The sequence below is a fragment of the Perissodus microlepis genome, chromosome 22 (assembly GCF_051167445.1).
Source record: "Perissodus microlepis isolate ML-2025 ecotype Zambia chromosome 22, ASM5116744v1, whole genome shotgun sequence".
Lineage (NCBI taxonomy): Eukaryota > Metazoa > Chordata > Actinopteri > Cichliformes > Cichlidae > Perissodus > Perissodus microlepis.
In genome coordinates, this window is record NC_140481.1 from 30,662,259 (window position 1) to 30,675,092 (window position 12,834).

Consider the following 12,834-nt stretch of genomic DNA (forward strand, 5'->3'; position numbering starts at 1 on the left):
CAAACTTTAATCATGCAGTGTAATTAGACTGCAATTCAGTTAAGTTTATAAAAGGCTGAAAAGTTTTCAGATATATAGAAGAAGTTTATTCACTGGTTGCTTGAAGCCAAATTTCTCTCACTGTTTAGCAAAGTCGGGCAGAAGGCTGGAAAATAATGAGACACCCGAATGCACACATAAGCAAAACAGAGCCTGAGGGCTTGAACTGGCCTGTGGAACAACTCAATCCGACCCCCGATGACCTAAAAGGAAAAGTAAACAAACCACAACCCGTTCATGTTACTGAATATTAAGGAGGATGACTGTAGTGAGTCTACACTACTTTCTAATTTGATTTCAACATAGGACACGGGTGTGAAAACGAGTGTTTCCTGTGATGAGAAATGTGACAAGAAATTAAAAGTTGATTCTCATCTTATCCCGTATTTTTCCACTGGGATTCATGGAGTTTGGTGTATTTCTGCTCTCTGTGTATCAATTGGCTCCTTGCTTACTTTATCTAACGCTACATCCACACGTACACGGGCATCTTTTTCTATGCGTTTGGACCTTTCGTCCACACGTAAATGGCGTTTTGGGTCACTGAAAACTGAGATTTTTAAAAACCACGTTATTGTTTACATGAGATGAATTTCTGCAATGGCGGATAGAGACAAAATACTGTTGCTGTTAATCTGACTATCTGCAGTTTTTACATGCTTACATATAAACACGCAGTTACTGTCCGTCCATTTACAAAGACAGAGGCGTCAGAGTGAACTTCTACATTAAACCCAAATCCCGACGCCAACGTCGGTGTTGGTTTTGAATAAATGTAATTTTTTAAAAATTGAATGGATGCATGCTGTATGCATTTTGTTCATGCCTAAGTTGTGAGTCTCCACCAGCCATATTTCACAGTGCTGTGACTTATGATTATGAATCACTCAGAGTGACGTGAAATTTTCAGTTTGTTTCTTTATTGAATAAACTCCGGCCAAGAGACCCAGTGAGACAAAATCCAAAATACTGTCTTTAGTTATTAACACTTTAAATGATGAAAGCACTTGAAAAGTAACACAAAATTAGCTGCCTTTCCAGAAAAACTACTACTTATCAGGAGTACTGAGGTTTTGTGAGGGCCTGTTTACTCTTTCCCTCACAGGCTTCTAGTCTTCTGATTGGCCAACATTACGTCACGGTTAGGATTTAGCCTGTTCTTGACAGCCTTTGACTTCATTTTTTGTGTTTACATGTGGACAGAGATACGTTTTCAAAACTGCACGTGTGGACAGGATTTTTTTTTTTTTTTTAAATGAAAACAGAAAATCTCAGTTTTCAAAAATAGCCGTGTACATGGATGTATCATCCGTGTGGATGTAGCCTAAGTCAGCATGACTCACTGAGGCAGAAAATGCTACCCATCCCCTCCCGAATGTTTTTAATAATTGATATAAAAATTTGGCACATCAGTTTTTAGCCCTGTTGTAAGGTTAACTTTGAAGCACGAGCCACACAGGACTGGGCAAAATGTATGATCTAGTAATATAATGTGAATAATTGTAGTATTATGTTGTGTTTCTTTTGGAAAGCTGGGTCAGTGTTTACGGCTCTTCACTCATTAAAGTCTTGGAGCCCAGTCTTTCAAAGTTCCCCGGCATGGAAGGAGACACCGCGGCCGTCAAACAATAAATATTTTAACATAGACGTTAATGCTCCACTTATGTGTGGCAGCAGTTGACAAAATTGGTTGATTTATAGAAATAACACAGAAAGAAATCAAGTTTTTCTGATACCCAAAGACTTACTGAGAATGCACCAAACTAACTCAACCTACTCAATAATAAACCAACTCCTGTGTTTTGTGAGGTAAAATTCATGTTTTTCTGTTATACTCGGTCCTTTTCTTTCATGTCTATTTTCTTCTCATACTTAAGCCTCCTGACTCTACCCATGTTCTCCTTCTGCTGATCTCCTTTCTCTCATTTCCTGCCTGCTTGGCAGTTTGTTGACCACTGTGGATTAATGTATGTCTGCACCTGTTTCCATTTTCATGGGAAAATATGAACTAAGACTCTTCAAGACTCTTGCAGAACACTGTATATTCAATTTTACCATTTTAGCCTTAAAAACTTGTTTTCCTTATACATCAGAATATTGCACATATCCCTATGTGCAATATTCTGAACATCTTCGCCATATTAATGCACATCTGTGGCCCTGCTGTGTGCAAATGGATTTTCAAGGTAAGAGAAAAGATCAACAGCTCACCCACCCAGAGCTAAAAGCTAATCATGTGTTTCACACGTGCTCAGAATAGACCACTTAGTGTGAACCAGGTATGTGTTTTAATGCATATGTCAGTCAGTAACACCCCAACATGATTCACGCACTCATTGTAGAAATGCGTCACACCTTTTTAATGAAGACACACTGTGGGTTCTAACACAGGCGATGCCTAAATTTAAATCATTTCTCCTCAGGAAAATAAATAGATTGGTGAACAGGTCCATGTTTGACAGACACCTCTTCTTTTCCTCAAAGACTTTATCCACACCCTTTGGGGAATGAAATCCTTCCAATCCAACGTGGTAGCTCGGTGCAAAGTGACAGAAGAAGCAACTCACTGAGAGGAGATTAAATGCTACAAGGGTCGTGAACCAGACATGAACCCTCAACTTCAAAAAGCAGCAGGAAAGCCTTTTACATCCGAGCTCTGCAGAGGCCCACAGCAGCCTTTCACAGAACCTCAACAGTTCCACTCACACTCCAAACGGTGGATTTCAGGGACCACGATTCGAGCCGAACTCGAGCAGGAAATAGAAAAGTAGAGAAATCAAAATGATGCTGGTGCTGTTTCCCCCCCCCCCCCCGCAGTGGCGTTATACAGATGCGGGAGGCGCTGCGTTTTGTTCCTGTGAGCAATTTCAGAGGCATCTATGCAAATGTGGAGCAAAACGGTTGAAGTGAATTAGTCATTCATGAGTCATCAGAAGTGAATGACTCATTGGACACGGCCACCCATACCCGTCTGCTTCCAGCCTTCTGGATGACTTCCTGCCTGTTTATCTCACTTGACTTTCTTCCTCACTTCACTTTTTTGCTCCCTTTTTCTCTCAAACTTCTTCCTCTTCTTCCATGTCCATTTCCTTCTTATCCCTCATCCTCCTTTTAAATTTCACTCCGCCTTTAACCATATTTCCTCCTTCCCTTGCTCTCCTTTCCTCTCTCCCTTCACCGTTTCCTCCTTGTTTTTATTTTTGTTTTCACCTTTTATTGCTATAACTTCCCCTATATCCCCCTCCTTTTTGACTTTCTCATTAATTTTCAGTAATTTTCTCATCCTGTTCTTTTTTTGCTTTACCTTCTCCCCTTGTTTTGTGTAGACGACCTCTTACATATCTTCCCTGTGTTCTAATCCTCTATTTCTTTGAAAACAACGAGTTTTGTCACACTTTGAAAATGAAAAGTGTGAGGGTACTTTTTATTTCACAGATTTGTGAATGCATTAAGTTTGACTGACTCCTGTACATAAAAAACTACAGACTGTGTAAGGAAATTGGTCACATTTACTGTAATATGTAAAATGAGCAGGCAGAGTGCTAATTTATCATCTAACACTTGCAATCTTGGTTAGCAAGGTGCACTCATGAACTGCATGGGTGCAAAGGACAAACGCACATATAACACACAAGTAACCATCAAATAAAATACTTGAAGTTTATACAGAATATAGTTTGCAGTGTGTGCCACACGAAAAGTCATCATATTTGTTAGACAATTGGAGGTTGTCTAAAAAATGAAGGTTGTTACTTGGTAAAAATGGAGGTCTGATTATCAGCTGATTTAACAGCTGATCAAAAGAAGAAAGCTTTGTTAGCCAAGCCTGCTGTTTTTCAAGCCAAATTTTAAGTTTGGAAAAATGGTTAAAGTATAACCGTCTCTGCTGTCGGTTGAAACCACTGCCTGGAAATGATTATGAATCAACTTCAGGGTCTGTCAAAGGTTTTTTATTTTATTTTCACAATAATAAACTAATTTAAATCATTTTCTTAAACTTATCTAATTTTTATGTTATGGTTAATTGTGAACAGATATCGAAGTGTTCACATTTTCACCTTGATGCAGGTTTGGCTTTACATTTTATTTAAAGTGCCTTTAAAAAGATCTTAAATTTAAATCACGTACTTTTGTAGATATTCTGCTTTTCTCCTCCTCCACCAGTTTCCCCTCTCTGCCCATCTGTCTCAGATTTTGTCCCTTCTGCCTCTCCTCACCTCATTTCCCCCTCTGTCCTCTTTCTTTCCAGCTGATGCCCAGAGAGTGCATCAACTCTCTGTTTGACAACTTCACATGGACAAAGATTTCAGGGTCTCCTCCACCGGTTGGTCTGGGCCGCTCTGCTGCCTGGCTGCACCCTAATGTCAGCGTCTTTGTCATTCTGGTGCTCTTCTTCCTCATGAAGGTTTGTGACTGCTAGGAAATTTTGTTTTGTCATCCTTTCTGTGTATTTGTGCGAAGTTGCGTTATGCATCTACATGTTTATGTGAGATTGTTTGCGACACCGTGTGTGTGTTTGTGTTGGAAGGCAGGCTCCGACTGACGTCAGCATTTTCGTCATCATCCTCCTCTTCATTAGGGACATTTGTTGCAGGTCACTCATGTTGTGTGTTGGTGAAGGGGACATCTGTGTTTGTCTTCTTCCTTTTCTTCCTGTTCAAGGTCAACAGAGCTGGCAGGCTGCCAACACTTCTAGCTTTCTTAGGTTTTCTTTAGCGCAGCCACACGCGCGCACGCACACACACACACACACACACACACACACACACACACACACACACACACACACACACACACACTCAAATCCCAGAGCTTCAGAATTCCCACTGTCTTCTTAGCTGTTTGCTTAAATATTTTATGAGCATAGATGTGTGTGTAAAGCCGGACTAGGTGCTGGGATGACAATGAATCAGCGAAGAAGTTGATGAAACGCTGTAAAAAAAATCCCAGTTTGCACAAAGGTGGGCAAATGTGCACTAGAACATGACAAACAACCCAAATAAATCCTAATAAAGAAGAAACCTGCGATATAGACCAAGGTAAAGTCCTTTCAAAATAACATCAGACGTCTAACAGTTCAAAGGAGCCTAGCAGAGTGATAGGTCGTATAAATCATGAAATTCAGACAATTAACTGATACAAAGAAACCCTTTGTCTATAAAGCTTGGGGACAATGACTGGTGCAAAAACCAGTGAACAAAGGATAAAAAGATGAAGAACCTGACAGCCGTCTATTGGCCTTGAATACAGATGGCTGTCTGGTTAAAGATCTTATGCAGACTTTGAAATGATCGTTTAATGTCCAAGGCCATTTTTTCAGATTGCTCCCAAGTGCAGAAACTGCTCTCACCCATACAAATTAATGGGCGAAGTCATTAACATCCAGACAATGTCAGAGTAGAGGACAGCAGTCAGAAGGAATTTTGACAACAACCAGACAGGGTCCGAACAGGGTTGAGAATAATTGTGAAAATTATACGTGATCTGAAATCTGAACTGACTCTGGTGTCGTTATCGTCTTCACAAATGATGTTTGGGAGAATAAAGTCGAAGCATTTTCCAGAGTTGTTCTTTCTGGACTGAAAAGTCTGTTCGCAATCAATATATACTTTACTGGTGTTAAAGTGGAGTGTGGACCCCAAATGCAGACGTAGCACATGGACAGGCAGACTGTAACTCAAAATGAAGATAATTCAAGTCCAAAAGGCAACTTAATCAAAAAGTCTGGGAAAACAAAAAAGCAAACTAACCAGAAACATCACGAGACAGGAAAACTAAAGCGATGCCAAAGGATAAAAGGACTGACTGGGCTTACTGTATGTACACACTGAGGATAATGAGAGTTGGAAACAGCTGAGGAAAACACATGAGTGCAAACAGTCTGGGAAAATGAGATGATGGCAAGCAAAACTCAACACAAGGCATGTGAACAAATAACTATCAGTGAAATAAAACGTGATAACTAAATGATGAAACCAGCGACATGAATGAACTTAATACAAGGGAGCTGATACTAAAACACAAAACTAACAATATAAACAAAACTATAACCAGGAACTAAGGAGAGGGAGACATTAAACAAATGACACGACAAACTGAGAATTATCAGAAGATGTTAAAAAAACCCTGTAAAGTTCATAAACTCAACATGCTGAGTCAATGACCCAGAACCAAGACAGCTGGTGTACAAGGGCTTGAAACTTACATGTTATTTATACATTTAAAAAAAACTGTCTCATGAAATAAAATGGAACTGAAATTACATTGTAATCTTTAGAGGACACTCGTGATAATGACCTATACCTTTTTCACACCTGTGTGACGCTCGTTATTAATAGTGGGTGAACGACCACCTAAAGCGCAACCCCCGTAGGGTTTAAATCCCTGGGACTCCCTCTTGGTTTCAGAAGCCTCTTGGACGAGAGGTGAAACATCTTCAGAGTCTTTTAAGAAGTTCAGCTGCTCTCTTTTCAAGCTCTTACGACTACCATGACCTGGATGACTGAGAATCTACGCAGATATCAGAGCACACAAATTTCTATTTAACTCTGGGCATTTCCAAACAAATCTTTTAAAAAAAAAACAATCAAAGCTATTTTGACGATAAAGGCGAACCTGCAATGCTGTTCTTCCTTTTGAAATGCTGTGACCAGAGCTTCCAAAGTCACGTAATGCTTGCTTTTTTATAAAATAAAAAAAAGCCCAGACAGACAAAGTCTGGTTTCTAAATACTCCTGAGTCATGACCAGCCTACAGTCTGTTGGCTGGTGCAGAAAATGGTGCCAAGCTGTCGATGCCTCCTGTTTGGTGAAAATCTGTGACTTCTCAACAGCTCAGGCACACAGCAGTGTGAAAGCACATTACCATTTCACTAAATACAAAATACAAACTGCTACATGGAAGTCAGTTCATGTTTGTCTTGGTGATTTGTTATTATGCTATATGTTTCTGTCCACTTAAAACCACAAATATGTTCCTGTTTGCTTATTTTTCTTCAAAATTACGAAGCTTTTTCATGTGAGTCCAGCTGGAGGCAAACGATTATAAAGCCTGCATCTTAAACATCAACACTTGCTGTCACTGATGCTTAAAAATCAATCCAAAAAACAGTATACAGAATGTCTGTGAAGGTTCTCAGTCATCCAGGTCATCGTAGTCAAAGGAGCTTGCAAAGAAAAGCGTCTGGACTTCTTTAAGTTACTTGAAGACGTTTCACCTCTCATCCGAGAAGCTTCTTCAGTTCTAAGGTCAAATGGTGGAGAGTCCCAGATATAAACCTAGTATACAGAATGTTTTGTAGCTCTATACATTTCACCATTTAAATTAGATTAGGTTTTCTTCAGGAAATTAGGTTAAATTTCCAAGATGACTCCAAAGAAAAGGTATTCTCACCCGTTTCTCTTCGAAGAGCCTCGATCTGTTTTTCTGTCTAAAGTCAAATTAGGCAGTAATGTTGTACAGATAATTGTATCAACAGGATATTAGAGGCTGTCACTCAGCATCATTCACTGCATTGGTTCGGTTATGGTGTTTCTCATTGGAGCAGAGCGGCTCCCTGCAGTGCAAACTTAATTCAGCCAAAACTGAGAGCAGCTGCCTGGTGAAACTCCCAACACACACACAGGTTTTTTTTTCCTGCTGCTGTCAGCTTTTCTCCACTACACACTCAAAATCTGCCTTTCTCTTTTGTCCTTTACCTGATTTGACTTTCCATCGTTGTTTATATAAAAAGCTCCATGAATGTTAAATTTAAATGCACATGTGAGCGTTGCAACAGTTACTTGTGACAATAAATAAATGAGCGTAATCAGCTGTATCTTCAGTGAGTCCCTCATCCTGCATAGTTGTTCTCCAGCAGCTCAGAGTTCAGCTGCTTATGCTAAATGAAGCAGGTTCTCCAAGTTCTGGTTAGAGAAACACTCCAGGTTGTAATGAATATCCAGAAAAGAGCAAGAAATTCTCTCGTTTTCCAAGAGAGTGTTCGACAATTAAACATAACCATCATAACGATAACCAGTGGGTGGGTCACGGTGGCAGCATCCTAAGCAGAGAAGCCCAGATCTCCCTCTTCCCGGCAACTTCCTCCTACGTATCCAGGGAAACACAAGTGCATTCCCAGCCTAGAGATATAATCTCCAGCATGTCCAGGGTCTGCCCCAGGGCCTCCTCCCCGTGGGACATGCCTGGAACACCTCATCTAGGGGGTGCCCGGAGGCATCCTAGTCAGATCCCCGAACCACCTCAACTGGCTCCTTTGGATTTGGAGGAGCAGTGGCTCTACTCTGAGCCCATCTCAGATGGCCGAACTCCTCACCCTATCTCTAAGGGAGAGCCCAGCCACCCTTCAAAGAAACCCCATTTCCGGCACTTGTATCCACAGTCTCGTTCTTTCAGTCACTACCCACAGCTCGTGACCATAGGTAAGGGTAAGGATGCAGATCAGCTGGTAAATCAAGAGCTTCACTTCTACACTCAGCTCTCTCTTCTCCACGATGGACCGGTACAACGTCCGCATCGGGCAGCCGCAGCACCAATCCATCTGTCGATCGCCTGCTCCCTTCTCCCCACACTCGTGAACCACCCTTTTTCGGCTGAAAACCATGGCCTCAGATTTGGCGGTGCTGATTCTCATTCCCACTGTCTCAAACTGGGCTGCGAACCAGTCCAGTGTGAGCTGGAGGCTGTCACCTGATGAAGCCAACAGAACCACATCATTTGTGAAAAACAGTGGAAGTGGAAGCCTTCCACCACTTGCCTACATCTGGAAATTCTGTCCAAAACGGTTATGAACAGAATCGTGACAAAGGGAAGCCCTGGCAGAGTCCAACACCTACCGGAAACTCATCCAAATCACTGAATTCCGGTGTTCCAGTCACTTCCATGGACACAGGTGTATAAAATTAAGCACCTAGGCATCCAGACTGCATCTACAAACATGGGTTGCTTTCAAGAACTCACTGAATTATAGAATGGTACCGTGATAGGATGCCAGCTGTGCAACAAGTCCAGTCATGAAATTTCCTCATTTCTAAATATTCCACAGTCATCTGTTAGTGGTATTATGACAAAGTGAAAGGATTTCGAATCACAGAAACTCAGCCAGAAAGTGCTACGTAAAACCACGCGATTAAAAACTATGCATAGAAATGTGATATCACTCGAGTTCATATGCGTGTGAAGGCAGACGAGCAAATACTTTTGGCAATATAGTGTATATAAAAAAACTGATGAAACCCACTGGTGACATAACCCATTGGTTAATGAAGTCCTGATTTTTCTTCCACCATCTTAGCATAATGAAATCAGTGAGACTGAGGGACACTGCACATGCATTGATGCATTTATCCTCCTTCCTGACTCAACTGAGAATCTTAATTACAACCATTTTAACTTCTTGCAACAACAGAGGTCACCCCCTGCTGGCTGTTAGAAAGAATGCAGGCGTAAAACGCTTCACACTTTATCTGAAATATGGACATCTTTTATATACAGTCTATGGTAGCACTTGTCTCTGTATGAAGTTTTTTACTTAAATCTCTTTACATTGCTCTGTACTTCTTTCCCTTTTCTCCACTCCACTCTGTATTGGCCTCTCTGAAACACTGAAGCAAACAGAGTGTTTCAACTCCCATTTATCTCGGGATTTGTGACACTGATGAAGGAGCGAGTGCTGGGTGACACTGTGTTTGTATGTGTGAGACTCTCTTTGTGTGAGTTTCTGATTGATTGTGTTTGACTGTCAGGATTAAAAGAGAGCAGAAGACCGAGCGCAGTCTCCTCTGTCATCAGGATAGCAGCCACCCTGTGAAAGACGTGCTAATGAGTTTTTATCTTGTTCCACAGTAATTAAGTTATCAAACGATGATGACAAATTATGTGTAGAATTGGTAATCTGGATGGTTAAAATGGTAATGTAGTGTTTCCCACCAATCCATTTGAATGAAAAAGACAAAGCTTAGCATCTGGTGCCTGGAACAGACAGACTTTCACCCCCGCACACCAAAAATCCAGGGCTTGTCTGAAGGTATTCATTATCACTGATGAGCTCACAGCACCCAAGTAGAAAGCATATTATTAGGAAAGCTATTTTGGAGTTACCTTCTGATGAATACAGAAATTATTTGGACGCGAACTGTGCAAATGACATTTGAAGGGTGAGTTTAGCTTTAGTTCACCCGGCAGAGGACCGTGATCTTTTCACGCACACGTCGAGTTGGCAGCCACCCAGTGCAGCTACGTCACTATCTACTGCAGCTTCACTGGAGCAGCTGTTGATTAAGTGCCTTGCTCAAGGACACCCAAAGGTGATTGGGTCCCCTTCCTCACAGCATACATGTATACACGCTTTCAAGATTGGCCACTTCTGTAACACACCGAGCGAATGCCAAATTGGATATTTGAGACAACAAGAGCTTAAAAAGGTGCAAAAACGTTCTCCTGTTAGCAGTCTAATTAGTATTAGATGGATGTGCTGCACTAACAAAGGAGATGTATTGAAAATAAAAACAAAAAAAAGAGCTCATGTGTTTTCTTTTGAAATTGAAGGTTTAGAATTAAATTGTGTGTTTTGTCTGATTGTCTTGTTCAGCTTTTTAAACTCTGAATAGTGCTTCTCATGCTAATAGCTGCCTTCACTGAAACTGAGGTACATACTTCTTAAATGGTAAATTTAAATGCACAATAAGCCATATTATTATACCAACAGCACAAACATGATCCAAAACCACAGTTCATTGACTTTAATGAGTACAGGTGAGGCTAATCACAATGGCTAAGCACTTTTAACCTAACATTCACACATTTGTACCCTGATGGATGCATTGGGAGAAACTTGGGGTTAAGCGTTCAAACATACTTCATGGATATGACATGCAGACTAGAGGAGCCGGGGATCAAATCCCTGACCTTCAAATAGGTATACGATCTATTCTAACTCCTGAGCCACAACTGCCCTGACTGAAAGTTTTCAATTAAAACAGCCAAACCTGTAGTAATGCAAACTTTTAATCTTAGTAAAAATTAAACAGGTGTTATAGAAAGAAAAGGAAAAAAAAAATCAGCCCCACCCCCTACAAGGAACCAGTTTACTTCACTGGTCGAGCAGGTGGCCACAAGGCTGAAATGCAGCAGTTCAAGTCTCACCCATGGCCCCTCCTGCGTGACCTCCCCTGCTCTCTCTCCCCTCCTTCCTGTCTACCCTTCACACCTACACTATATGTCCCCGTACAATCGTTATAAAGGAGTTTGGCTATAGAGGTCACAACTGTGGCTGTAAATATATTTATTTCTCTGTAAAGTTTGTAATTTTAGGTATTTTAACATGAAAGTGTAGATTCTAGATCGACGCGATCCTGAATCTAGCATCAGTGGCTGGGTGGAGGAATTTTAGTTTTTGGCACTTTGTGTTGGTGTCATTTGGGTTAAAGCACATTATTAAGTTGTGTTAATACAACCTGCCCAGAATTCAGGCCACATGTTCTCAAAAGAATTTCACCGAATGTCTTCTGTAACCAGCTTTTAGAAAAGAATGATTTTAGCACATGCACATAATGTGCAGTATTTCACACGCAGTTATTCCTACATAGGAAAACAAAACTAATGAACCAAAGAAAGTTAAAAATAGACACACACATGCATCATATGTGCTAAAAATTAAATAGCTATTCATTCCCAGTGTTGTTTTCTGCTCCAAATCAAACTTCAGCCCAATACCACAGTTCGGATTCCTATCACTAAGTTATTGTGTCCTTGGAGGCTTTATTGTCCAAATGTCAGGCACACACTCATTTCATGAATCCAGTATAGTGTTGTAGGCAGATATGTGAGTTTCCAGTGTGAAAGCAGAGTACCCTAACATGACTTAAACGTGGTTCACAAGCCAGTATTTCTCCACAGGTGGAGGTGGAGACACCGATAAGAGGCTGAACTGTAAGAAAGTTAAGTCTCATCTGGTTTCTATTGGTTGCAATCATCAGCTCTGAGTTTTTGACTAAAAAGGGTTTCATGTCGTCTCTCCTGCAGTTCTGGATGTCTGCTGTGGCCACCACCATGCCCATCCCATCCGGAGCTTTCATGCCGGTCTTCATCCTAGGTGAGCGTTTTGAAGCTTTGCGTTGGTATATTAAGTCTTCATCCTCTTTGGTTGTCATTATAAATACTGACTCTGTAAACAGTACAGTTCAGAAACCTTTATCTAAACTTTAATGATTCACATGCTTTGTCAGTGACGTGATGATAATTAATGTATTTTATTTTTAAACTATATTTACTTTTAGCCCCACTTTCGTCCTATAGGAGCTGCATTTGGCAGGCTGGTAGGGGAGATCATGGCCACTCTGTTTCCTCATGGGATCGTGTTTGATGGCATCCTTTACCGCATCATCCCTGGAGGGTACGCAGTCATCGGTTAGTTTCTTGTTTCTCCTCATAGCTTTTCTCCACATGTTTACTCATTAATCACGGCTATGATCCACCTTAGCAACTAGCCTATTTTTTAGCTTCACATATAAGTCTTACTGTCAAACTGTCCTCATCTTTTTCCCCTTAACTGTCAGCTTCCTGTGCCCTCAGCTTGTCGGGCGTGTTCAGCCCTCTTCCTCTTTCTGTACTGTCACTTCCCTCGTCTTCTTTCTCCTTCAGCTTCTCCTTCTGTCAGCCTCTCTGGTCCTCCAGTCGTCACTCATTGTCAACTTGTCCTCCCCACCTAATCCGCTACCCCACCCCCATTCTTGTCATCTTCTCCCTCCATCCCAACTCCTCTTCCTCCTTTCCATCAGAGCATGTGGTCGCTGTGCT

General features: G+C 41.2%; 1 protein-coding gene across 1 annotated transcript in view; it reads left to right on the top strand.

Moving 5' to 3' along the window:
* Positions 1-12,834, top strand: part of LOC146363499 (chloride channel protein 1-like) — a 54,727-nt gene that overhangs the window by 14,565 nt on the left and 27,328 nt on the right. Inside the window, exons 12-14 of the mRNA XM_084919745.1 lie at positions 4,289-4,444; positions 12,061-12,130; positions 12,334-12,444. Coding sequence (XP_084775871.1) covers positions 4,289-4,444; positions 12,061-12,130; positions 12,334-12,444 — 337 coding nt within the window. The remainder of the gene's footprint in view (positions 1-4,288; positions 4,445-12,060; positions 12,131-12,333; positions 12,445-12,834) is intronic.